We start from the raw sequence: 26,563 nt of genomic DNA, 5'->3' as shown, positions 1-26,563 counted from the left end.
AGATATCACGACAGACCACACAGACACTAGGCACAATGAAGAAACGATGAGCGTAATATGCCTATAAATTCAACAAGATGAAGGGGGCCTGTTCCTTAAAAGACACAAACTACCAAAATTCACTCAAGAAAAGAACAGAAAATCTGGACAACCTACGTCTACTACAGAAATTGACTCTGTTGTTAAGGACCTTTCCACAAATAAAATTCCAAGTCCAGATAGTTTCAATGGTGAATTCTACCAAATATATAAGGAATAAATAATTTCAATTCTACATGATCTTTACTAGAAAATAAAAGAGAAAGAAATATTTTCTCACTCATTTTATGAGGCAAGTAATATCCTAATAGCAAAACCAGACAAAGACACTTCAAGAAAAGAAAACTACAGACCAATATCCCTCATGAAAATAGAAACAATCCTAAATAAAATAAAAACGAATCAATCCAGCAATAGCACAATCTGTCATGACCAAGTGGAGTTAATCCTACAGATCCTAGCCTTGACTGGGTTCTGGTTCAACATTTAAAAATCTATCAGTGGCGGGCGCCTGGGTGGCTCAGTTGGTTAAGCGACTGCCTTCAGCTCAGGTCATGGTCCCAGAGTCCTGGGATCGAGTCCCACATTGGGCTCCCAGCTCCATGGGGAGTCTGCTTCTCCCTCTGACCTCCCCTCTCATGCTCTCTCACTCTGTCTTCTCTCTCTCAAAATAAATAAAAATCTTAAAAAAAAAATCTATCAGTGTCATTCCTTATATAAATACATTGAAGAAGAAAAATCATATGCTCTTAATAGATGCAGAAAAAGTACTTGAAAATATTAGATATCCATTCATGATTAAAAAAACTACTCTCAGTAAACTAAGAATAGAAAATAATTCTCTAACAGGACAAAGAGAATCTGTGACAAAACCTAAAATGAAAGTTATCCTTAATGGTAAAAGACTCAGTGTTTTCCTTTGGGGATCAGGAGCAGGGCAAGGATGTCTACTCCCAGGGCTCTATTCAACACAATAGAGGAAGTCTGAGCCAGCACAATAAGGCAAGAAAAAGAAATAAAACATACAGTATAAAAATAAATAAATAAAATGGCCATTATTCATGGCAGATATGATTGTCTATGTAGAGTAACCCACGGAAACTACAAAAAAGCCTGGGACTAATAAATGAGCTGACTAAGGTACCAGGATATAAAGTCAACCTACAAAAATCAATTGCATATTTACAAATTACCAATGAACAGTTGGACATTGAAATTAAGCAATGCCATTTGCAACAGCACCACAAAGTACCTAGGTATAAATCTGTACACTGAAAACTACTAAATCCTGATGAGAGAATTCAAAGCCCTAAATAAAAGGAAAGATATATCATGTCTTTGGATGAGAATACTCAAAATCAAATGCTAATGACCCCCACATTGATCTACAAATTCACCCCAATCCCAATAGAAATTCCAGCAGGATACTTCAGAGCTTTCAATGAGCTGATTCCATAATTATAGATCATAGGTCTAAATGTAAAACATAAAACTCTAAAACTTTCAGAAGAAAACTTAAGAGAAAATCCTTGTGATCTTAGGTTACACAGAGAGTTCTTAGACACACAACAAAAGCATGATCCATGAAAAAAAACACTTGAAAAATTTGACTCCATCAAACTTTTAAAAACCTTTGGTTTGGGAAGGATGTTGTTAAGCAAATGAAAAGCAGCCTTGTACTAGGATAAATTTTTTGCAAATCACACTGGATTCAGTATATATATTAGCATAATATATATAATATTAGTATAATTAGTATATAATTTTAAGTATATGATTATATATATAATTAGTATAACTAGTATAATATATATAGTTCTTTATAAATATATAAAGAACTCTTTAAAAAACTCAACAATGAAATGTACTTCTAGTATGAAAGAGTGAGGAGCTTGCCAACTCCTTCTACAAGGTATTACCCTGATACCGAAGCCAGACATTAAATAAAACGCCCTCCGTAAGTAAAGATACAAAACTCTCAACCGAATATTAACAAACTGACCTAACAACATACAAAAAGGATTATATACCATGACCAAGTAGGATTTATCTCAGGAATGCAAAGTTTGTTTAAAATCTAAAAATAATTACTGTAATACCTCAGATTAGTAGAATAAAGGACAAAAAAATCACCTTCACAATAAAACACTTAGAGCAACTGCCAAAATCCAACACTCATTTATATGAAAATATCTCAACTAACTAGGGAAAAAAAAAGAAATTTCTTGACCTAAGAGCCTCTATAAAATTTACTCACTTTGAGTAATCTCAGTGTCATAGCTGTATAAAATAGGATCTGTTCTCTACCCAATGGAAAGTTAAATCAAGACCAGGTCAGACTGTAACTAATGCACCCAGCTAAATGCTCCTGGTTTCAGGGTCATCCAGCAAACAAACACGCAGTTCCTAATATCATTTCTCCCAGGACCCATGAAACATCAGCTTTAATGAAAGTCACTTTACCAAAGAGAGAGAAAAACAGGTTTCCCCTTTGTCCTGAGAAGGCAGTAATGTTAAATTTAAGTGGATTATTTTTAGATGAATATGAAAGAAACCTTTTAATAATTAAATGCCAATTTTTATGTTTTACAATATGAAAAATAACAGGATAATAGAAACTTCACTAAATACCTAACTTAAAAAAAAGCCTGCTTTGTTAAATAGGTTCTTTCACAGAACAGAATCCTGAGAAGGATGTTGGCCCATGCCAAGCTCTTCATGCATAGTGGCTTCCCCATTGCTGTGCTGCACTGTGTCCCAGGCAGGTCTGTGTCTGCTCATGTACATGGCTTCCTGTTCACAGCTGTGCACAGGAAATATCACAGAGCTTCTGTGCTGGCTTCTGTAATGAAAATAACAATTGGACAGTCCTGTCCCTAAAGCCTCATGCACATATGAAAACTCACACCTTTCTGTGTGTCTGTCAAGGGGAGCCACGAATGTACACGCATGTGAGTTATCCCTAAAGACCAAGGGTGAAGTAGAGTGACTGTGGGAGCTGTGTGACAACTAACAAGAGCCCGAGACATCTGGGAGGAAGTCAGATCCCATTCAGCAACCTTCTGAATGTGGCGAAGCCTGGTGGCAGCACCCAGCACATCGGGATATAGACGGAAGCACGGCTGTGACACGCCCATGGTGGCGTCCAAGTCAGACGTGACTTAGCAAATGGATGCTGTCCAAGACCAAAACCAGATTTTACTATGAGGAGGAGCTGTGCCTTTCTGAGGAAGAAGAAAGAAATGGCAAACCGTTTGCAGATACAATGCTGTCAGGTCGGGTAGGACTCCCATTAATCTCCTCAAGGGAGGGGCTGGCCCTCTCGCTGACATGAGAGGAGAACATCTGAATGTTATGGTGCGAAAGCAGTATTACTGGCATACTTGGCTTCTTAGGGTCAGTCACTGGTATTTGACATCAGCTAGTTCCCTCATGCTGACCACTCAGTGGTCAAAAAGACTGTTTTTTTGTAATTGTATGTGATTAACATACAATGTTATATTAGTTTCAAGTGTGCAACAAAGTGATTCAACAATTCCATATATTATCCAGTGCTCATCATGACCAGTGTAGTCCCCATCTGTCACCAGACAACGTTATTATGATAGTAATGATTATATTCCCCATGTTGTACTTTTCATCTGCATGACTTATTTTATAACTGTGGGTTTGTACTCACAATCCCTTTCATCTATTTCATGCATCTCCCCACCTGCCTTCCCTCTGGCAGCCACCAATTTGTTACCTCTATTTAAGAGTCTGGGTTTTGGGGGCAGGTTTGTTTGGTTTTTTAGATTCCACATATAAGTGAAATTATATGGTATCTGTCTTTGCCTGACTTACTTTACTTAGCTTAATAGCCTCAAGGTCCAACCACATTGTTGCAAATGGCAGGATCTCATTCTTTTCTATGGATAAGTGATATTCCATTGTATACACAGACCACATCTTCTCTATCCATTCGTCTGTCGATGGATACTTGGGTTGCTTCCATATCTTGGCTATTTTGTAAATCATGCTAAAATGAACACAGGGGTGCATGTGTCTTTTCAAATTAGCGTTTTCATTTTCTTTGTGTAAATATCCAGGAGTAGAATTACCGGATCATATGGTATTCTTAGTTTTAATTTTTTGAAGAAACTCCATGCTGTTTTCCACAGTGGCTGCACCAATTTACACTCCTACCAACAGTGCATGAGGGGTCTTTTATCTCAGCATCCTCATCAATACTTTTTTCTTATCTTTTTTATCTATTCTGACAGGTGTGAGGTGGTATCTCATTGTGGTTTTGATTTGTATTTCCCTGATGATGAGGGATGTTGAGCATCTTTTCATGTTGGTCATTTGTATGTCTTCTTTGGAAAAATGTCAGTTTGGTTCTCTGTCCATTTTTTATTGGACTGATTTTTTTTTGGGGGGGGAGGCATTGAGTTGCATAAGTTCCTTATATTTCAGCTATTATCACTTTATTGGATATATTATTTCCTCTCTCCATTCACTAAACTGCTTTCCCATTTTGTTGATGATTTCCTTTGCTGGGCAGAAGCTTTTCATTTTGGAGGAATCCCAATAGTTTAATTTTGTTTCCTTTGTCTCAGGAGACATATCTAGAAAAATGTGGCAACAGTGGATGTCAAAGAGATTACCGCCTATGTTTTCTTCTAGGATTTTTATACTTTCAGGTCTCACGTCTAGGTCTTTAACCCATTTTAACTTTATTTTGTGGTCCAGTTTCAGTCTTTCACATGTTGTATCTGTCTGTCTTCCCAGCACCATTTATTGAAGAGACCTTTTCCCCTCATCGGATATTCTTGCTCCCTTTGTTGCAGATAATCAACCACAATCAATAAGTGTGGGTTTATCTCTGGGCTCTCTATTCTGTTCCCTTGATCTATGTGTCTATTTTTGTACCAGTACCATGCTGTCTTGATTACAATAGCTTTGTAATATATCTTGAGATCTGGAATTGTGATACCTTCAGCTTTTTCTTTCTCAAGAATGCTTTGGCTATCTGGGGTCTTCAGTGGTTCCATACAAATTTTGGTATCATGTGTTCTAGTTTTGTGGAAAATGTTATTGGTATTTTGTTAGGAATTGCACTGAATCTGTAGATTGCTCTGTGTAGTATGGGCATTTTAACAATATTAATTCTTCCAATCCAAGAGCATAGTATTATCTTTCCATTTATTTGTGTTTCCTCCAACTTCTTTCATCAGTTTTATGTAGTTTTCAGAGTACAGATCTTTCACTTTCCTGGTTAAGTTTATTCCTAGGCATTTCTTTTTTGGGGTGTGCAATTGTAAATGAGATTGTTTTTTAAATTTCTCTTTCTGCTACTTGGTTATCAGTATATAGAAATTCAACAGGTTTCTCTTTTCTTTTTTTTTTTTTATTTTTTTTTGCAACAGGTTTCTATATGTTAATTTTTTGATCCTGCAACTTCTCTGAGTTCAGTCATCTGTCCTAACAGTTTTATGCTGGAATCTTTAGGGCTTTCTATACGTAGTATCATGTCATCTGCAAATAATGAAAGTTTTACTTCTTCCTTATCAATTTGGTTACTTTTTATTTCTTTTTCTTGTCTGATTGCTGCAGCAGGGACTTCCAGTACTATGTTGATAAACACGCAGTGAAAATTTTAATCTCCTGGGTCCCCCTAATTTGCAGTAGTCTGGACCAGGCCCATAAGCCTTTTGAGCACTGTTGAGTAGAAGGCAGAGTAAGCACAAAGCAACAGGACCATACATCAGAGTGACTGCTTTAAATTTCCCAAACTATAATAAATAAAAATAAGTTGGGACTTTATTCTCCTCTAGGTTACAAATTTTTCTTTAGTGTACAGATGACAAGTGGTATGAGAACCACTTCCAAGCCCCCTGTATAAATAAACACAGCCAGATTCTCTGGGACACCGAGACCCACTACAGGAAACACCTTGTGCTTTGTACCTGATTCTCTTTTCTCAGCTTCCATCAACAACTTTGGCCCCCATTATGGGCGTGGAGAAAAAGTGCTAGTGATAAAAACTGGGCCCACTCTTAGCATTTGTTTTCCTGGTGAACTTTGGTGTGCTTAAAAAAAATAAATAAGAGCACCAATCTAGAAAAATTCAATGTTAACAGCCTTTATTTCATATTCAGCAAAAGGCAAGGTGCAGAGGTGACATTTTAAGCCTACAATTTGGCATTTGTTAAAATGTCAGTAGTCGTTAAGTGAAAATGCCATGCAAGGAACAGTTTTCACTATGAGGGAAGGCAGTTGCACCCAAGAGGTCTGTTGTCCCATGGCCCTCCTGCTCAGGTACTATGTTGGCCTGGAGATGGCCACCAGTATTCCTCTGCAGTGTGGCCAAAGGGTCCAAACTCTAGATTCACTACAAGGAGGTGGCAGAAATATAGCAACCATGATGGCAGACCTGTCTCTAGCATGCATCCTTGGAGCCTCTAGAATGAGGCCAAATGGCAGTGATAATCACAACGAAGGTCACTGCTGGCTTCTCTTGTCCTGATCTCTGTGTGACAGCAGCAGCAGTAGCAGCTTCTAAGCACCATATGAGTGCCTCTGATGGGCTGTCAGGAACAAAGGAACAAACTTGTGCTCCAGCAGGATGCGGCCTCCTGAGGGCAAAGCGATGTCTGTGGTATCACCCCTGGGTCCTCAGCACCTATGACCCTTCCTATTAGTTGAATGAATGAAATGAAAAGGAAATAATCTTCCCAATAATCTCGCAAAGAAGACATTATTTTTATCATTTCATGGATGGAAAATTGAAGTTTCTAGCTAGAGTTATACTGTTAGCAATTGAGCTGGAATTTGAAATCAGGTCTACCCCAAATCAGTGTTCAGCTGCCTCTGGAGTTCTGTCAAACGGTGTCAGATAATTCCTGAAATCATTTTTATTAAGAATATGAGGGAAAACAAGACAAGTAAAAGCCACGGCAGCAAAACCATAGAAAGGACAATTGGTGAAGAGAACAGGGTAAGGGCCACACAGACATACCCAAGAGAGCAGTTTGCACTGGGCTAATACTCCTGCACTTGGCCTGATCTGCAGCCCCAACACCAGCATGAAGCCTGCCTTCTGTGGCATGAGGAGCTGAGTGAGGGGCTCATCTGCACCTCCCCGCACCTCTATGGTCCCAGGTGGCCCACTCCTTCACCTGAGAGTTTTAGTTTGGTCCCCACCTCCTCCATCACTGCCTCTCTGTCTCCCCTCATGAGCATTGTCTTCCCTGTGCTTTTGATCCTTGCCCCTGCACTTCTGTATTTTCCACAACATTTTATCGTCTTTCTTATTAGGATTTATTCAGTATTTTTGCTGTCTGCTCGTTCCCCCCAGTCCCCAGACTCCCCAAGGGCAGTGATTGTGATGCATTCAGCAGAAACACCTTGAACAGCCTGGCATGTAAGAAGTGCTCAGTGAACTGTTGAATGAATGAATGAATGAATGGTCAGTAGAAGGAGATTGGGAGAGGGAGGCAGGGGTCAGAACACCAGGAGCCCTGGACATGAGGTACGGAGAACAGAATGTGGCTGGCATGTGAGGTTGTCTGGCTGCTGGGCAGGAGAATGGGAGGGCCCGCAAAGACAGCCAAGCTGAGTGGGATGAGAAGGGTAGTGGAGAGCAATGTCCAGGAACAACACTCCACAGGACCTGGCGATGGGGCTAGAAAACCAGGGCTCCCACCTGAGCCACCAGGGAAACTGAGGCAGATCTGGCATAAAAGGATGAAATCACTGTAGCTTTTTTTTTTTAGATTTATTTATTTATTTTAGAGAGAGCAGAGGGCAGAGGAAGAGAAACTTAAGCAGACTCTGTGCTGAGCACAGAGCCCGACGTGGCACTCAATCTCATGACCCTGAGATCATGACCTGAGCCAAAACCGAGAGTCAGAAGCTCAACTGCACCACCCAGGGGGCTCCCACTGTGAAGTGATCCTTGGAGAGTGAGGGGAATGCTCCTTTTATTCTACATAGAAATTGGAAAATATCTAATCCTTGAAATAACAAAGTATGCAGGTAAAAACATCTCATTTGGGTTTCAAATAGTGGTGCAGAGTTAGCAATAGTTACATGACTTATGAAAATCTTGATAATAGGGGCGCCTGGGTGGCTCAGTCAGCTAGGCATCTGCCTTCGGCTCAGGTCATGATCCCGGGGTCCTGGGATCAAGCCCCACATCAGGCTCCCTGCTCAGCGGAGAACCTGCTTCTCTCTTCCCACTGCCTGCCACTCTGCCTACTTGTGCTCTCTAGCTGTCAAATAAATAAATAAAATCTTTAAAAAAAAATCTTGATAATAAATAATTTGATAGCACAATGATATTATGTGAGAGATCCTCATCAGGTAAGCAGCAAAATCACATGCCAACAATGTAAAGACCCTGAATAGAATTAGTTCAAATTAATTACTTTAATATGTATATAGGTAATGATGAAATAGGGCTTAAGTATTGTATCTGGAAAACAAGACTCTTCATTGGATGGTACTGCCTGAGCCCAAAGGCAAATTTTCTAAGAATCTTTAAGGAGTAACAACCTAAGAATGGTGGGCACACTGAAAACAGAACAGAACATTTCCTGTAAGAACAATACTTCTCATATGTGCTGATTGCTAGAAAAAACCCATAATCTTGTCATGTGTGGAGACACTGGCTACTGGAGCCACGAGTATTCGTTTCCTTCTTCCTTAGAAAAAGACACTCAAATTGTCGTTAAGGACCTCCACCTTTAAGCCAGCCAGCAGAGGCTATCTTGTGGCCACAGTGACTAGTTTAAGGGTGGCTTAGGCTATTTCTGAAAGATGCAAGGAGATGCTTGCTGAGGGTATCTCCAAAGATACTTCCTTCTCCTTCCATGGAAGCGACATGGAGAGATGTGTTCAGAGTATGGAGTACGGAGCAAAAAAAACTAAGCAGTTTTTGCCAAGACCTGTTGGGATGCTGAGGAAGAGAAGCTGGAAATGGGGGACAGAAGCTGGACCTGCTGTATAAGTTAGGCTGCCAGATCAAATCTTGCCTGAAGCTGGCCCTCCCTTGGACTTCTAAGTTAGGTAAGCTGAGAAATACCTTGATAGTTTAGATCAGTTTGGGTTTGATTTTCTGTTGTTGCCACTGGACGTATTTGGATGAATACTCGGAAAAGCAGTAACTTAATCACCCAGTGTAGACACGTGGGGAAAAGCACTCAGTTAGTGCTGACCCTCCACACATGCTTCTCCTTCTCAAGGTGGCAAGGGAGGGGAGGAGCCTGTTCTCTTGAGCCAAAGGACAGGAAGGGGACAACCCAGCAAGACACAAAACCTACTCCAGTCAAATACCACAGAAAAGTACTGTGGCTGAGTTTAGCAAGTGAATTAGCATGAATTCCCCCCACCCTTCATACCTGGACAAGTTCCTCCTAGTAATTTTCTACCCAGTGACTCTGTCCACATCCCTACTGGCCGTAAATACCCAGGTTCCCTTGTTATATTTAGAGTTGAATTCGATCTCTCTTCCCTATTGCAATAATCTTGAATAAGCTCTTCCTTGCCTGTTCAACTCTCTCTGGTGAAATTTTTCTTTGACAAAATACAACATGTCAACATTTGTGGGATATAGTTAGAACTGTGGGGAAGAATGAAATTTTATAGCACAAAAAAATGTACACATGAGAAAAAAGGAAGTCTTAAAAGCAAAAATCTAAAATTGTACCTTGAGAACCTACCAACGTAAAGCAAAATAAACCCAAATCAAGCAAAAGAAAGGAAAAAATAAAGAACAGAAATCAATAAAATTGAAAACAGAAAAAACCCACTGAAAAAAACAGCTGTTCATTGAAAAAGATCAATAACACTGATAAAACTCTGTCTAGACTGACAAAGAAAAAAGAGAGAAGACACAAATTACCAGTATCAGGAATGAAATAGGGGACATCACTACAGATCCTGCAGACATCAAAAGGATAAGGGAATGCTACAAACAACTATATGCACAACAATTTCACAAGTAAGGTAAAATGGACTAATTTTTCAAAAAATACAACCAAACAAAATTTACCCAGTATGAAACGAGATAATATGAATAACCCTATTATTGGTAAAATTGAACATGTGATTTTAAAATTCTCTAACAAGAAACCTCCAGGCCCAGACAATTTTATTAGCAAATTCTACCAAATTTAAAGAAGATCTTTTTTTAAGATTTTATTTTTAAGTAATCTCTATACCCAATGTGGAGCTTGAAGTTACCACCCTGAGATCAAGAGACACATACTCTATGGACCGAGCTACCCAGGCATACCTATTTAAAGAATTAACAAAAATTCCACACAATATCTTCCAGAAAATGCAAGAGGAGGAATATTTCCTATTTTGTGAAACTAGTGTTATCCTGGTATCCAAATCAGATAAAAAGAGATCTATATTTCTCATGAGTACATACACAAAAATCCTTTAAAAATATTAGTATATATTGGCATTAAAATAGACACATAGGCCAATAGAACTGAATAGAGAGCCCAGAAATAAAGCTATGGTGATATGGCCAATATATCTACAACAAAAGAGGCAAGAATATCCAATAGGGAGAAGACAGTCTCTCTGGTAAATGGTATTGAGGAACCTGGACAGATACATTCAAAAGAATGAATCTAGACCACTATCTTACCACCATGTAAAAAATTAACACAAAATGGATTAAAGACTTGAATGTAAGTTCCCAAAGCATAAAAATCCTCAAAGAAAACATAAGTGTAAGCTTCTTGACATCAGTCTTAGCATTGATCTGACCCCAAAAGCAAAAATAAACAAGTGGGAGTAAATTAAACTAAAAAAAAAAACAACCAAAAAAACTTCTGCAAAGGGAGAAAAAAAGGGCAACCTATTGAATGGGAAAAAATTATAAATCATATATCCTATAAGGCATTAATATCCAAAATATATAAGGAATTCAAACAACTCAATAGCAAAAAAAAAAAAAAAAAAAAAAAAAGACTGATTAAAAAATGAGCAGAGGACCTGAATAGATGTTTTTCTGAAGAAGATATGCAGATGGTCAACAGGCACATGAAATGATGCTCAACATCACTCATTATCAGGGAACTGCAAATCAAAACCATGAAGAAATATTATCTCATACCTGTCGGGATGGCTATTATCAGAAAGACAAGAAACAACAAGTGTTGGCAAATATGTGGAGAAAAGGTAGAACTTGTACACTGTTAATAGGAATGGAAATTGGTGCAGTCACTGTGGAAACAGGGTAGAGACTCCCCAAAGATATAAAAATAGAATTATCATATAATGCAGCAATTCTACTACTGGGTATTTGCTTGAAGAAAACAAAAGCATGAACTAGAAAAGACACATGCATCCCTATGTTTATTGCAGCATTATTTACAATAGCTAAGATATGGAAGCAGCCCAAGTGTCCATTGATGGATGAATGGATTTAGAAGATATGGTATGTATATATTATGGAATGTTAGCCATAAAAAGAAGGGGCTCTTGCCATTTGTGACAACATGGATGAATCCTGAGGGCATTATGTTAAGTGAAATAAGTCAGAGAAAGACAAATACCATAAGATTTCACTTATATATGGAACCTAAAAATAAAACAAAAGAACAAAACAAAATTAAACTCATAGATACAGAGAACAGGTTGATGATTATCAGAGGGGTAAGGCAACTGGGGAGTAGATGAACTAAGTTAAGGGGGTCACCCATATGGCGACAGAGGGTAATTAGACTTAGTGTGATGATCAATTTTATTCATTATTTCAAAAACATTTTGTGACCAACCATCATACAGTAGACACTGAGCTCATTTCTGGGATAAAATGTTGAGACAACTCAAAGAGTGTATAGTAGAAGAAAGGCAAATACTATAGCAAGGGAGAAAGTGATATTATAGGTTGAGCTGAGGATAATCTGGGGATGAACATTTCCAATGTAAGTATCTTAAATTAAAATCATGTAAGAATAGACAAATGGGGGCGCCTGGGTGGCTCAGTGGGTTAAGCCTCTGCCTTTGGCTCAGGACATGATCTCAAGGTCCTGGAATCGAGCCCCACATTGGGCTCTCTGCTCAGCGGGGAGCCTGCTTCCCTCTCTCTCTCTGCCTGCCTCTCTGCCTACTTGTGATGTCTGTCAAATAAATAAATAAAATCTTTAAAAAAAGAATAGACAAATGGACCAAGGGCACAAAACTGAGAGCCTAAAACAGACCTAGTATCTATCAAAATTCAAGGATAGAGGCATTGCAAATTACTGTAAGTTATTCCAACAGCTTACTGTAACCATAGTTATAACAAGCAGTTACTCAGATGGGAACATAATGGGATCTCTCCCTTTCACCTGTATAAATGCAAATTCCAGAGGGACTGCGGACCCAATGTAAAAAGCAAAGCCCTAAAACAATTAAAAGAGAATTAGAGTATAATGAGGATCTCTGTGTTAAAAAAAAGGTTCCTTTAAAAATATACAAAGCATTAAAACCATAAAGAAAAGAGTGTGAAGTTGATATTAACACAGAAAACACCTGTGATTCAACTTCATCGAACACAACATAAAAACATCAAACACAGACTAAGAGAAGATATTTATGTAAGTAAATGAAAGACTAGTATCCATAATATATAAGGAAATTTTACAAATTAATAAGGAAAGACAAACTGCTAAATTGAAAATGGGCAAAAGAAATAAACAAGCAAGTCACTGAAGAAACTGCAAAGAAACCTGAATCTTAAACCACAATAAATACTAATTCACATGCATCCAAGCGGCAAAGACTAGAACGTGCGGAAACATCAAGAACAGCAAACATTGTGGAGCAGCAAGGAGCTCTCTCCAAAGCTGCAGGTGGAGGGGGGTGTGCCTTTCCACCCCCTGGAGAGTGCCGGGTGATATCAGGAAAGCAGCACCCAGCATGCCCTCTGGCCAGGCAACACAAGTAACCAGGAGGGGAAACCCTGGCATGTGTCCAAGAATATATATCGCAGCATTATTTTTAATTCTTGCAGCATTGTTTCTAATAGTGGAAATCTGGAAAACATTAGTATGTTTATACTATATAGTAGCCCAGATAAATGGACTAGCACTACTTCAGTCAGTGTGGATAAATCTCAAAAACAGGGACGTCTGGGTGGCTCAGTAGGTTGGACGACTGCCTTCGGCTCAGTTCATGATCCCAGAGTCCCAGGATAGAGTCCCACATCGGGTTCCCAGCTCCATGGGGAGTCTGCTTCTCTCTCTGACCTTCTCCTCACTCATGCTCTCTCTCACTGTCTCTCTCTCAAATAAATAAATAAATAAATCTTAAAAAAATTTCTCAAAAAACATAATGTTGAACGAGAACAGCAAGCTATAGGGCACCAGGCTGACTCAGTTAAGCGTCTGCCTTCCACTCATATCGTGATCCCAGGATCCTGGGATCCAGCCCTGCGCCAGGCTCCCTGTTCAACTCTCTCCCTCTCCCTCTGCCCCTCCCCCCTGCTCCTGCTCTTTCTCAAATAAAATATTTGAAAAAAAAGAGAAAAAAGAAAACAGCAACTTAAAAAAGTACAAATTGATACCATTTATATAGTTTAAAAATAGTAAAAAAAATACAATTTAGGGATATATATATACACACACACGTACATATACATACATCTATTTAAGTGTGTGTATGTGTGTGCACGCACACGTGTGTGGATTTGTAGTACAGACTGGACGGGATGACAAACACTAACTTTAAGGTAGAAAGAAACTGAGGGCGCCTGGGTGGCTCAGTGGGTTAAAGCCTCTGCCTTCAGCTCCGGTCATAATCCCAGGGTCCTGGGATGGAGCCCCATATCGGACTCTCTGCTCAGCAGGGAGCCTGCTTTCCCACCCACTCTGCCTGCCTCTCTGCCTACTCGTGATCTCTGTCAAATGGATAAATAAAATCTTAAAAAAAAAAGAGAGAGAAAGAAACCGACTTGGGAAAAGAGCAGACAGGAGATTTAAATGCACCCAAGTAACATTTAAGCCCTTTGAATGAATGATGGACACACACGTGTTCATTATATTGGTGCCACGCCTTTTTCACAGGGAGAGGGGCCTCTTGCTGAGTTTGGGTTGGGGGAGGCTGTCAGAGGATGCTTCCTGATGGACATATTTCCTGAGCTGCTGCCAGAAGAGTAGGCAATGACCAGGTCAAGAAGGTCAGGCTGCAGGAAGATGTGTTCAGGGATCAAGGGGCAGAAAAAGGACCTAAACAGAGGTAAAAAGAATAACCTTAAGGCAAGGAAAATCATGAGGGGTCAAGGAGTCACAAATTACATCAAAGTGTTCACCATTATATCAGAAAATCTTAACTTGTCTCCAACTCAGTTAGATACTAAAAAAGCTAGTACAAACATGCTAACAAGATAACAGACACAGAATTAGGAAAATGAAGAAACTAGGAGGGAGAGCACTCACCAAGGAGCCAAAGCTAAATCATACCTGGATCTCTAGACGTCCAAACAATATATTTTAAAGCTGTAACATTTTAAGAACTTTTAAAAGCTAACCTATAAGAAGACTGAAGAGCCAGGATTTTAAACAATTTATAACAATACAATGGGTGAGGTCAGATATTTTGAATTATGAAATGTGGGTGAATTCAGACCCAGAACCACTCAGTGCAAGTGGCACTGTGGGGACACGAGGACAGTGACAAAAACTAGCCTGTTGACACAGAAATATTAGGAGGGGCGTCTGAAGCTACGACCAACAAGAAGGTATTAGGAGATGAAGATACGGTGAGAACGTGGCTCCTGGCAAGTGCGAGGGAACAGAGAGGTCCTCTACCCCTGCTCAGAAGCAGGCCTTCGTAAAAATATGATGGGTTCAAGAGAGACACACAAAACAAAGATGGATAGGCATGAACCCTAAAAGATCCAAGTCAAGGGAAGAGGAGAATTGAGGTTCTTGACCAGCTCCCAGCTAGGGTAGAGAACATGACTGTCCAGCTCAAGGAAGAGGCTGGGCCTACACTGTTAACACCTGCAATCCCAATGATGATCCCATACCATGTGACTTTGAGACATAGGAGGGCAACGCAAGAGTGGCTCACTCATCCAGGTTCTCACTCAGTAAGTACTTGGTGCCTACCAGGTATGTTCCAGGTGCAGAGCCAGGCCTGGGGGGGTAAGTCAACAAAAGAGGTAAAAAAGTCCCTGTTCTCATGGAACATACAATGTAGTGGGGTAAACAGAGGTCAACAGGCAGTTAAACCCCATGTAGTGACCATCAGGCAAGTACAGGGAACATCTAGGACAGCACTAGACTGAGGTTTGATAAAGCAAATATTGAAAAATGAAGCGCTCGATGCTAAGAGAACACAAAGAATGAGGGTTTTAAGTGGATGAAAATTACCAGATGGGGGCTTCCACTCAGGATGGACACAGTTGGAAAGAAAGTGCTCCCATTTCTAACAAGGAAGGTAAGAAATACAACTCATAATGTAAAGCCCTAAAAATACACATATCCTTTGACTCAGGAATTCCATCTCTAGGAATCCTATAGAAATCGTTAGAAAAATGTTCCAAAAATATACATACAGGTATGTTTGTTGCATCTCTGTATAAAATAAGTACAACTGAAAACAATCTAAATGACCATCACAGGGCCAGTCATCAAGTGGAGTATAAAGCAGCTGTTAAAAATGAAGATGTGGGGGCGCCTGGGTGGTTCAGTGGGTTAAGCCGCTGCCTTCGGCTCAGGTCGTGATCTCAGGGTCCTGGGATCGAGTTCCGCATCGGTCTCTCTGCTCAGCAGGGAGCCTGCTTCTCTCTCTCTCTGCCTGCTTCTCTGCCTACTTGTGATCTCTCTCTGTCAAATAAATAATCTCTTAAAAAAAAATGAAGATGTGGACTTCAAGTGGAAGGTAGTGGCAAAATGCACACATTATGTTTATACCTTCTCCTTCCAAAAATTCATTTGAAATGATAGAAAATAAATAAGACAAGAATGTCACTAAAAAGTGCTACCCGTAAACCAGAGGTACTGGAGATTTCTAGAAGAGGATAAAACACAGCAAGATATTAATCTGGAAATGCCACAGAAAATACAAACTTACAACCCCGTACAGGCACCAATAAGGACCTCACAAAGAGGGCGTTTTCGCAGTAGAACTCCGGAATTACTCTTTGATGAGCAGCAGTATCAGCTAAGAGAAAGGGTATAGCAGGCACCTGCCTTCAGAGGAGGCACCAGTGATAGTCCTGCTCATGGTAAGCCAGATAAAGACCACAGAAGAGGTCTCTAAAGAAACCTAAAGGTTTCCAAAGAAAGACCTTGCTAAGATGGGTGCAAAGTCCAGAGAGCATAGGGCCCTGAGCGGGGCTGCAGCTCCTGCCACAAGTGAGCCAGCCCAGTCCCGCACCACCACCTGCCGTGAGCACTGGGTACCCACACACATAAAGGTCAGGTGAAGGCTGGAGAGATGCAGGCCAGACCCATGACAGGGGACCCATGAGGTAGACAGACGTGTTGTGAAGGGGAAGGAAAGGACACCGAAATGTTTTATTCTACACACATCCAAGGTATTTGAATTTATCACATATATACTCATATGTATATATTTTTATAGTGCATATTTAAATATTTAAATATTTAAATAATTAATGTATTTAATTCATATATTTAAATAATTCAAATGTTTAAATCTAAATATAGATTCAGGTCAATATTAATGTATGATATCAAGACATCATAAATGAAATTGAAAAGTATAAAATTAAAGTATGGTTTATTTTGGTAGAAAAACAGTATTTTATGAATATGAGTACTTAGCCGAAAGTCAATAAAGATAGACACCAAAATGCTAACCACAGTTAATTCTGCATGGTGGGATAATAGGATACTTTTACTAGTTTTTATTTGTTTGTTTACATTTCTATACTTGAGGAAGTGGTCTGCAATGAAAAATCAGTAATGAATCATCTTTAATTAAAAAATATAAGGCCATTTAAAAGCTAATTGCTTTGAATATTATTAGAGCTGCATCATAAATTCAAGGGTATTACACTTTTTTCATCAGAGACAGCCTGGAACAACAACAAAGAAATGGAGGAGGTCATCAGAGCATCAGACATCTCAACACATTTCTGGACCTCAGAAGCCTCCCGTCCAGTCCAAGTTTGAAGATTAGCAAGGGGGAGTGGGAACGGGGTGTCCCTTGGGCCCTCAGCCCCAGCACCCATGACTCTCTGGATGGAAAGGACCCCTCACTAACTCAACACTTTGTGAAGGCAGGGAGCACATGTCTTGTTCCCCCACTATGTTCCTCAAACACAGCAGGTGCTAAATGAGGATCAGCTGAATGGGTCGACAGAGCAAAACACACCCATCAACATGGGGCCTGCTCTCAGAAAGGGAAGGTGCACAGGCAAATCCACAGATAGGTAGAAAGTCAGCTGAGGCACCAAAGCTGGTATTTGCCAAGGAGTGCTAACTTACCGGGTGCCGGGTTGAAAGTCTTCCGGTCACAGTTCCCGTCTGATTCCACGTAGAGGAAATGGAACCCTTTGTCAGTTAGGAAGAATCAGTTTCAGTGTGGGCAATGCCGTGTGAAGTCAAGAATACACAGGCCCTGCTCAGTCTCCCTGCTCACAGCACACAGCACTCACTGCTCTCCTGCAGACATCCACAAGCCGCTAGCCCAAAGCCCTCAACCCTGAGAGGCCCCTGGGAATCAGCCAACTGCTGGCCAACAAGGAGGGTCCCCCAACCCGGGCAGAAGCAGCAACAGGACATGTGGGTCTTTGGGTCCCTTCAAGCCCCTGAACATGGGGAGAGGAGGGCCATGTGCTGTGGGGACACCACATGGACCCCAGATGGGGGTCTGTAGCCCAGACAGGGGCCCAGACAGAATGCCTCTGCCGGCAGCCTCCTCCTCTGCTTCCCTGCACTGGGTGCGGGCAGAGGTGTGGTGACAGGTGTCACAGTACCTGGGCAGCCCCAGGGCTCCCGCGTATGTGCAGCTCCAGGCCTGAAGGCATGACGCCAACTCAGGCTATAAAGAGACCCGCTAATAACCAAATCACGGCTCACAGCTCAAGAATATTTGGTGATTTCATTGTTAACTAAAATTTCAGGACATTGTATGTCTCTGAGGCCCCATGGAAACCACATTCCTGAGCACAGGATCTCGTTTAGCTCCATTACCTTTCTCATGCAAGCTAGTAATCCATCCACAAAGGCTGACTTGGTCTTGTGAACCTAGGTAACACAGACAAAAGTAATCACTTTCTTGTTGAAGCATCGAGCAGGAACCAGCGTCACAGACGCGTTTCACAGAGTGCTGGGCGTGTGCCGCTCACGTGTCCGCTCCAATAACTCCAGGAGGCCCTGCAACGGCCTAGTGCAGGACCCAGAATTAAACAACAACGATGCACAGAGAAAGATAGCACCCTACCCCCCTTTTCTGGAATAATTCTGGAATCATTCTTCTCACAGAAATGTTGCAGAGATAAATGGAGCATCGTTGTGGGTACCCATTCTCCCGCATCCCCTAGGGTGCCTTTAGTTCTCCTCTAGTCATTTCATCCCTTCAAGAGAAGGCTGTTTAGTGCCATGACCAAGCCCTGTCGGCTGCCACACCTCAGGAGAGCAGCAGGCCGCAGGTTCGGGGGATGGCAAACTGATGGCACAGGCAGCGGCCCAAGTTATGGCCGCGGCTCACCAACAGCAGAGAACACATGCAGGTGCACGGACAGAGGAAGCGCGGGCCACTGAGGAAGAAGGGGGCGCGCCAGCGAACGAGGGCACCACCATGCTGAGAGAGGAGCGGGGAACCTCGCCAGGCCCAGGGCTGGGGAGCAGGTGGAGGCCCTCTAAAGGCTTCTGAACTCTGCTGGTGGAGTCTAGCCCACAGCAAAGCCACCTGATGACAACACACATCCCCTCCCCGCCTTCATCCGTCCTCGTCCCCGCGGGACCTGGTGGCTCCAGCCAAGTGGGGTGCATGAGAGTAGCACAGGTACCAAGTCACCTGAATGAGCTCTGTCCCCCTCGGAACATTGCCAACGTTACTGCCATGATCACAGACTGATGGCTTTTGTCAGGGCTGGTGCCAGACGGCCCCCTCCCTCACCAACTCACTCACTCACAAAGGGAACTTACCCGTCTATATTCCAAAATTATCTTGGGTAATGGATGAAGGTCCTGCAGAGCACTTAACTGAAAAATGAGAATAAATGTCACCAATATAATTCCTTCATTTAATTTTAACATTTTGAGCACTTATTTTCAGCTGGATAAAGTCCTAGTAATAAATGGTCTGTATTGACCATATTTTCCAAAGTGAAGATTCATAATAAATGTAGTTTATCAAGTGTCTTAATCTAAATCCCTTACAAAATCATTGCCGTCTATATGGGAGCTAAAGCCCCTTGACACAAGCTTGGAATAAGATTGCTTCCGAGATTAAATTCATGGAATCCAAATCCAGGATATGCAAAATACCACACAGGAGAATAAACTAAGAAAATACCTCCAAATGTGTAACTCAAGAGTTTAGGAACATCCAACGTTTCAATCACAGTTATCCGGGCATAATGTTAGGGAGGTAATCTCAGAATAGGATTACGGATTTTAACTAATTTTAAAAGGCCAAAATATGGGGCGCCTGGGTGGCTCAGCTGGTTGAGCAGCTGCCTTCGGCTCAGGTCATGATTCCAGGGTCCTGGGATCAGCCCCACATCGGGCTCCTTGCTCAGAGGAGAGCCTGCCTCTCAGCCTACTTGTGATCTCTATCTCTCTGCCAAAATAAATAAATAAAAATCTTTAAAAAAAAAAGGCCAAAATATTACATACAAGATGACACAAGAGCATAAGAACATGATTTGTTTGATTACCACAAAGTGAACACGCTGGGGTAAGGCCATGCACACAGAACACTCCAGGTGCCCTGCGGGTCCCGCCCCTCCCCTGTAGGTAACCACCACCCTGACCTCCACCATCAAGGCCACTTTTCCCAGCTTTCAAACTTTGTATCAAAGAAACGGGACAGGCACTGTGTGTGGCTTTTGTTCAGCATGGTGGTTTTAACATTCATCTGTGTTGTATGAAGCAGCATTTCATTTACTTGTACTCCTGTCTTCAACTGTGTGAATGTAGGACAACTATATTTTATCCTTGATGAATACTAACTTGTTTACAGGCCATGATGACTAGTGCTGCTGTGAACATTCTGGAGCCTGGATTTTAGTTAACATAATGTCCGTGGTTCTGCTGAGTAGAAACACAGAGAGGAATGGAATCGCAGGGCCAACCACAGCAGAGACACCACCAGCCAGTTCTCCCAAGTGAAGGCACCCTTCTGTACCCTGTCAGTATGGTGGGTGATCCAGTTGCTCCACATCTTTGCCAACACATGTCCCCGTGTTAATGTTAGCCACTCTGGTAATTGTGTTGTGATACTGCACAGTAGCTGTGTATGTATTTCCTCAGTGACGACTGTAGTCAGACCGTATTCACACGCTCATTGACTAAGTAGGTATCTTCCCTCATTCATGTCTTTTGTCCATTTAAAAAATTGGTTTATGTGTCTTTTTTTCCCCCACGATTTGTAGGCATTTGTTATTCTGGACAGCAATTTCTTCAGCCGATTATATTTACTGGAAATCTCTCTGCCCTCTGTGACTTTCTTATTTGTTTAATGGCATCTCTTCATTAACAGAGATTCTTAACTCTACTCTTGTCCAGTGTATCCATCTTTTCCTGCATGGGGTAATGCATCCTGTATCCTGCTTAGGGACATTCACCCACCGCAGGGTCTTGAGGATGTTCCCTTATGGTATCTTCTATAGTCTTTGTTGTTTTTGCCTTTCATATTTAGATGTACAGCTCATTTGGAGCATATTTTTGTGTATGCTGTGAAATAGGGCCATTTATGGAACGAGTCATCCTTACGCACTGCTCTGCAGAGCCACGCTCTCAGAGATCGTCCCTATCATATGAGCGTGTGGACTCCCCACACTGGGTCCGCTGGTCTATTTGTTCATGCTCCTGTTGACACTACACTGTGCTACTTAGTTCCTGGCAATCCCCATTGATTTATGGTTAGTCTTGAGGTCCAATGGACTAAGTTCTCCAGTAGTACTTTCCGAGATCACACTGGCTCTTAGTTTTTTGCATTTCTGTGGCAATTTTGGAATCAGCTTGGCAATTTCTCCAAAAAACTGCTGCTAAGATTGTTCTGAATCTAGGGGCGCCTGGGTGGCTCCGTGGGTTAAAGCCTCTGCCTTCAGCTCACGTCATGATCTCATGGTCCTGGGATCGAGCCCCGAATCGGGCTCTCTGCTCAGTAGGGAGCCTGCTTCTTCCTCTCTCTGCCTGCTTGTGATCTCTGTCTGTGAAATAAATAAAATCTTAAAAAAAAAAAAAAAGATTGTTCTGAATCTATAGACCAGGCTGGGGTAGCTGAGGCCATACACTCCTGCAATAGTGTAAGGCATAAAGTTATATCCCGGCCTGTTTGAATAAAGACTGAGGACCCAAGGGTCTTTGGCTGGCCACAGCTGTAAACCAGAGAGCCAGTGCTGGTGCCATGGGAGTAGGCACGGCCCAGGGCGGGCGGGGGGGGGGGGGGGGGCGGCGCGGCACCTGACCTTGGTGCAATCCAGAATTGCCGTTTACTTAGAAAAGTTATCCCCAGAGGCATAAAAATACATGAAAACACTTAGCAAAGAAAACTGCTTAAGATGGACTAGCTCTCCTTATCTGGATACCTCACTCACAAAATAACTTTCCAACCACAGTCTCTCTATATATCTCTACTTGAGCCGTCTGAGAACCCTTGAAAGATTTAAGTATTTGATCTCATTCAACCATGGAGCAAGCCCTACCAGCGCTGGTTTTCGATCAGAGGCAGTTCTGCAGCTATGGGCCGCCCAGGGAGCTTTATCACATGCTCTGTGTTGGCTCCCGACAGCACATTCTTCTCGGCTCCCTTCTCCCCATGGTCACTCCATAGTCTCTTGTGGGTGCCTCCCCTTTCCCTGACCTCTAAGTGTCAGTTTCTCAGCATTCGGTTCTGTGGTTATCAATGTTGGCTGGCTTATGAGAAACAGCCGGGAGCTTCAAAAACAGGCTTGGGCCTGGGCTGTCTGACCCGCAGACACGATTCTGTGGCTCAGTCGTCAGCCTGGGCGTGAGTGTTTTTCCAAAGCTCTGTCAAGGGTAGGGGACTTCCATCCCAGGGCAACTTTACTAAAAACTGGCTGACCACTTCCAGCACAAGACTTCTTATGGACCCAAACGCTCCCGTGACACCTCTGTCTTAATATGTCTGAGAGTGAATACCTGAGCCACACCCCACCTCCCACCTCTGCCCAGTAAACTGTTCCTCTCCTAGTTTTCCCCGGGTAGTGGCATTTTCTCTCCGCTCAGCTCCACGGCTAAGAAAACCAAGAGCTATGCCACAGTCTTCTGTTGACACTCACATGAACTCTCACTCACAGAGTTCCCTTCTGCTCCAGAAATTCTCTGGAAATTCATCCATTGCTCCATCTTCACAGCTGTCACCTGGACCATGGAGACTTCTGTCCCCACACCACAGTGACAGCTTATTTTTTAATAGTCATTTTCATTCTGTTGCATAATTTTTCATTTTTCCTTCGATGAATTTGCATTTCTTCATTTTAAAAAATATTTGTGTGAGAGAGAGACCGCATGTGTATAAGCAGAGGGGAGCAACAGGCAGAGGGAGAAGCAGGCTCCCTGCAGAGCAGGGAGCCCCAAAGTGGAGCTCGATCCTAGGACCCTGGGATCATGAACTGAGCTGAAGGCAGGCGCTTAACCACTGAGCCACCCCAGGCGTCCCCACTGACAGCCTATTAACAAGACTCTTGCCTTCTATGTCCTGACTTTTCAGGACATATCTCACATCTGTTAGGACAGGCAGAATCCAAAGCCCTGACAACACCACATGCTGGCAAGGGCATGAAGCCATAGGAACTCTCATCCACCTGGTGGGAAGGCAGAAAGGTGTAGTCACTTTGGGAAATAGTTTGTCAGTTTCTTACAAAATTCAACATACTTTTGCCATACGATCCAGCAATCATGTTCCTTGGTATTTACCCAGAGGAGCCGAAAACTTCAGTCCACACAAAAACCTGTACACAGATGTTTAGAGCAGGTTTCTTCCTTATTGCCAAAATTTGGAAGCAACCAAGATGTCCTTCAGTAGGTGAATGGGTAATAACTGGGGTCCATCCAGACAATGGATCATTGAAAAGAAATGAGCTATCAACTAGGAAAAGACATGGAGAACTTGAAATGCACAAATCTGAGGGAAAGAAGTCAGTCTGAAAAGGCTGCACACTGTATGGGTTCCATCTACAGGACATTCTAGAGAAGGCAAAACTCTGGGGACAGTGAAAATATTGGGGGAGGGGTGGGGTGAAGGGGGAACATGTGGAGCACGAGGGTGTTTAGGGCAGTGAAGGTACTCTGCGTGATACCATAGTGGCAGACACCCGTCATTACACATTTGTCCAAACCCATAGAATGTGCGACACAAAGCGTTACCCCGGAGATACACTATGGACTTTGGATGATGATGACTTGTCAGTGGAGGTTCACTGAATGTAACAAATGGTCCCACTCGGGGGTGGGGGTGATGCTGACAGTTGGGGAGAGGGTAGGGGAGAGGGTGTGCTGGGGTTGGGAAGAATGCAGTGTATGAAACTTCTCTGTACCTTCTGCTCAATATTGCTGTGAAATAAAATATAAGATTTAATAAAAATAAATGCCTAATAAAACCATATCTAACCGTTGTGCTCTTGCTTGAACTGTTTGAGGCTACACATTTCACCTAAAGTCCACATCCCTCCACACAGGAAGGGGAATGGAAAGGATGAAGGAAAGAAGAGAGGAGTCTTCATTTTAAATTTGGAACCATGTACATGTGCTCTCTCCCTAGTAAAAGTTCATCTTTTTTTTAAATGCACAAAGTAGTATGCCTTGGTCAGATAAATAAAAGAGGTTAATATGATTTACCTCGATCATGTCTTTGTGAAAAATCTAGGAGAAAGCACACCAACACCAGAGGAGAGTTCCATCCCCTTAGTTGCCAGGTGCCTGGAAGAGCTAAGGAGCAGCAAAGGGAAGGGCAACACTGCCAGCTGGTGCCAGGATGGAGAATAAATCAGCCCAAGACCCTCAGCTGCGGGCCCCACGAGGCCAAACATGCAGCATTCTAGCCGCCACTGCTCCACCTTTCAGGCAGTGGCCCTCTGCCGTGCGGGTGTGAAATCCAGGCCTGAGTCTCCCTTGCAGGATAGGGCCTGCTCCGTGCGGTCCCTGAGCTCCGTGAGTGAACAGCAGACACCTATGCTGGCACAGGCTGTCTGGCTCTGGAGAGGTGACAGACGATCAATCTTGGGCTTGGATCTGCGGAACCTACAGCCTCGAGTGACAAGCCCACCAGGAGCTAAGGTAACTTTAGGCACAGGAAACTAGTCTAGGGGAAGACACAGGTCATGCCGGGGGCCTTACTGCTGTCTGTGTGGCCAGGGGAGGCCTCCCTGAAAGCCGCACTTGAGCTGCCAATCAGAAGCCACTGCACAAACTCCAGAAGAAGCTGCAGACTGGCACAGGGCCCGCGCGGAACCTGCGAAGAGCAGTGTACTGCTCAGGGGCGCTGGGAGCAAGGGGGCCCGAGAAGGTGCTATGGACACACTGGAGGGCCTGGACATGAACCAAGGGGTCACAGGAAGCCCCTGGAATGTACACCAAGGGAGGCTCTGCCTGGACTTGATGCATAAACAGCAGGGGGAGAGCAGTTGGGAGGTGGCCGAGGGGGCCATGTCGGGCTGTGAGCGGGAGGTGACTGAGGCAGTGGCTGCAAGGACTGACAGAGACAACTCCAGACTGATGTTTGCAGGCAAAGACCGTAAGGCTGGCTACAGGTGAGGCTGGAAGAAGATCCAGGGTGACTTGTAGGTTTCTGGATGAAGTAGCTCATAATTACAGCCAGGACTTGCTGGTTTCTGAGAGCTCATGTCAGGCATGGTCCTAAGGACTGCTTCACACACAGGCACACATACACACACTTGTTGAACACTCACGAGATTGCTATAGGAAAAGTACTGTTATTATCCTTCTTTTACAGGTCAGGACACTGAGGCACAGGAGTCAGCATGCCCTAGCCATGCAGGAGGATGTGGTGGCCAATGCCACTGTCCTTGTTCTGCCCCCCTGCTGGTTCCCAAGGACGTGGAAGGATGATGGGCCCCACCGAGGTGGGGAAGGGGGCAAATTCAAACCCCTTTTGGGACACATCACTCTGCAGATGTCTGTGACACACAAAAGAACTGCCCCCCAGAACCCCGAGGGCCATACATGGGGACCGTCAGAAGACACAGGGCTCCAGCAGGGCCGACATGGACAGAGCGTGCAGGGCTAGACTGGCCATGTGCATACGGAGGGAGGCTGCGGCCAAGTCTGGTGCTGAATGTGGCATGCAGAGCACAAGCTGCGCCCCCAGAGCTGGCTTTCACCGTAGCAACCCAGGTCCACTGCAGGGGCACCTGGGTCAGGATCTTGGGGTCCTGGGATCCAGTCCCGCCTCCTGCTCCCTGCTCCCTGCTCCACCCTCTGCCACTCCTATCCCCCCTAGTCATTCTCTCTGTCTCTTTCTCAAATGAATAAAAGAAAAAAATCTTAAAACAACAACAACAAAACCCAAGTCCGGGGCGCCTGGGTGGCTCAGTGGATTAAGCCGCTGCCTTTGGCTCAGGTCATGATCTCAGGGTCCTGGGATTGAGCCCCACATCAGGCTCTCTGCTCCGCAGGGAGCCTGCTTCCTCCTCTCTCTCTGCCTGCCTCTCTGCCTACTTATGATCTCTCTCTCTCACTGTCAAATAAATAAAATAAAATCTTTAAAAAAAAAAAAACAACACAAAAAAAAAAACAAAAAAAAACAAAACCCAAGTCCACTTACTGATCCCCACTCTGCATGCTCTCATGAATCTTACTCACTGGATTCTGAACATCTATTTATACTCGTCCATTCTTTTTTTTTTTTTTTAAAGATTTTATTTATTTATTTGACAGAGAGATCACAAGTAGGCAGAGAGGCAGGCAGAGAGAGAGAGAGAGAGAGGGAAGCAGGCTCCCTGCTGAGCAGAGAGCCCCATGCGGGACTCAATCCCAGGACCCTGAGATCATGACCTGAGCCGAAGGCAGCGGCTTAACCCACTGAGCCACCCAGGTGCCCCATTCTTTTTTTTTTAAATGTATCTTTTAAAGATTCATTGATTTAGTTTAAAGAATGAGCAGAAGAGGGAGAGGCAAAGAATCCCAAGCACATTCCTCCTGAGTGCAGAACCCAACTGGGGGCTTCATCCTACTACCACAAGACCACGACTTGAGCCAAAATCAGAAGTCGAGGACTATTCAACCCACTAAGCCACCCAGTACCGCATACTCAGCCATTCCTACAGAGCAGACTCTCACTCCTCCCCTGTTTATCAAACAGGCTCTTCTCAGAGGAAAGGTAGCTCCAGTTTTCTAAAATAAATCTGGGG

At 43.0% G+C, this 26,563-nt stretch overlaps 1 protein-coding gene across 1 annotated transcript in view; it reads right to left on the bottom strand.

Annotated features, from left to right (window-relative positions):
* Positions 1-26,563, bottom strand: part of POLN (DNA polymerase nu) — a 157,374-nt gene that overhangs the window by 70,345 nt on the left and 60,466 nt on the right. The window contains 3 exon segments of the mRNA XM_045997769.1: positions 17,487-17,552; positions 18,195-18,248; positions 19,152-19,208. Coding sequence (XP_045853725.1) covers positions 17,487-17,552; positions 18,195-18,248; positions 19,152-19,208 — 177 coding nt within the window.

Source organism: Meles meles, chromosome 2 (assembly GCF_922984935.1).
Source record: "Meles meles chromosome 2, mMelMel3.1 paternal haplotype, whole genome shotgun sequence".
Taxonomy (NCBI): Eukaryota; Metazoa; Chordata; class Mammalia; order Carnivora; family Mustelidae; genus Meles; species Meles meles.
Note: the sequence above shows the minus strand (reverse complement) of the source record. Positions and strands in the feature narration are given on the sequence as shown.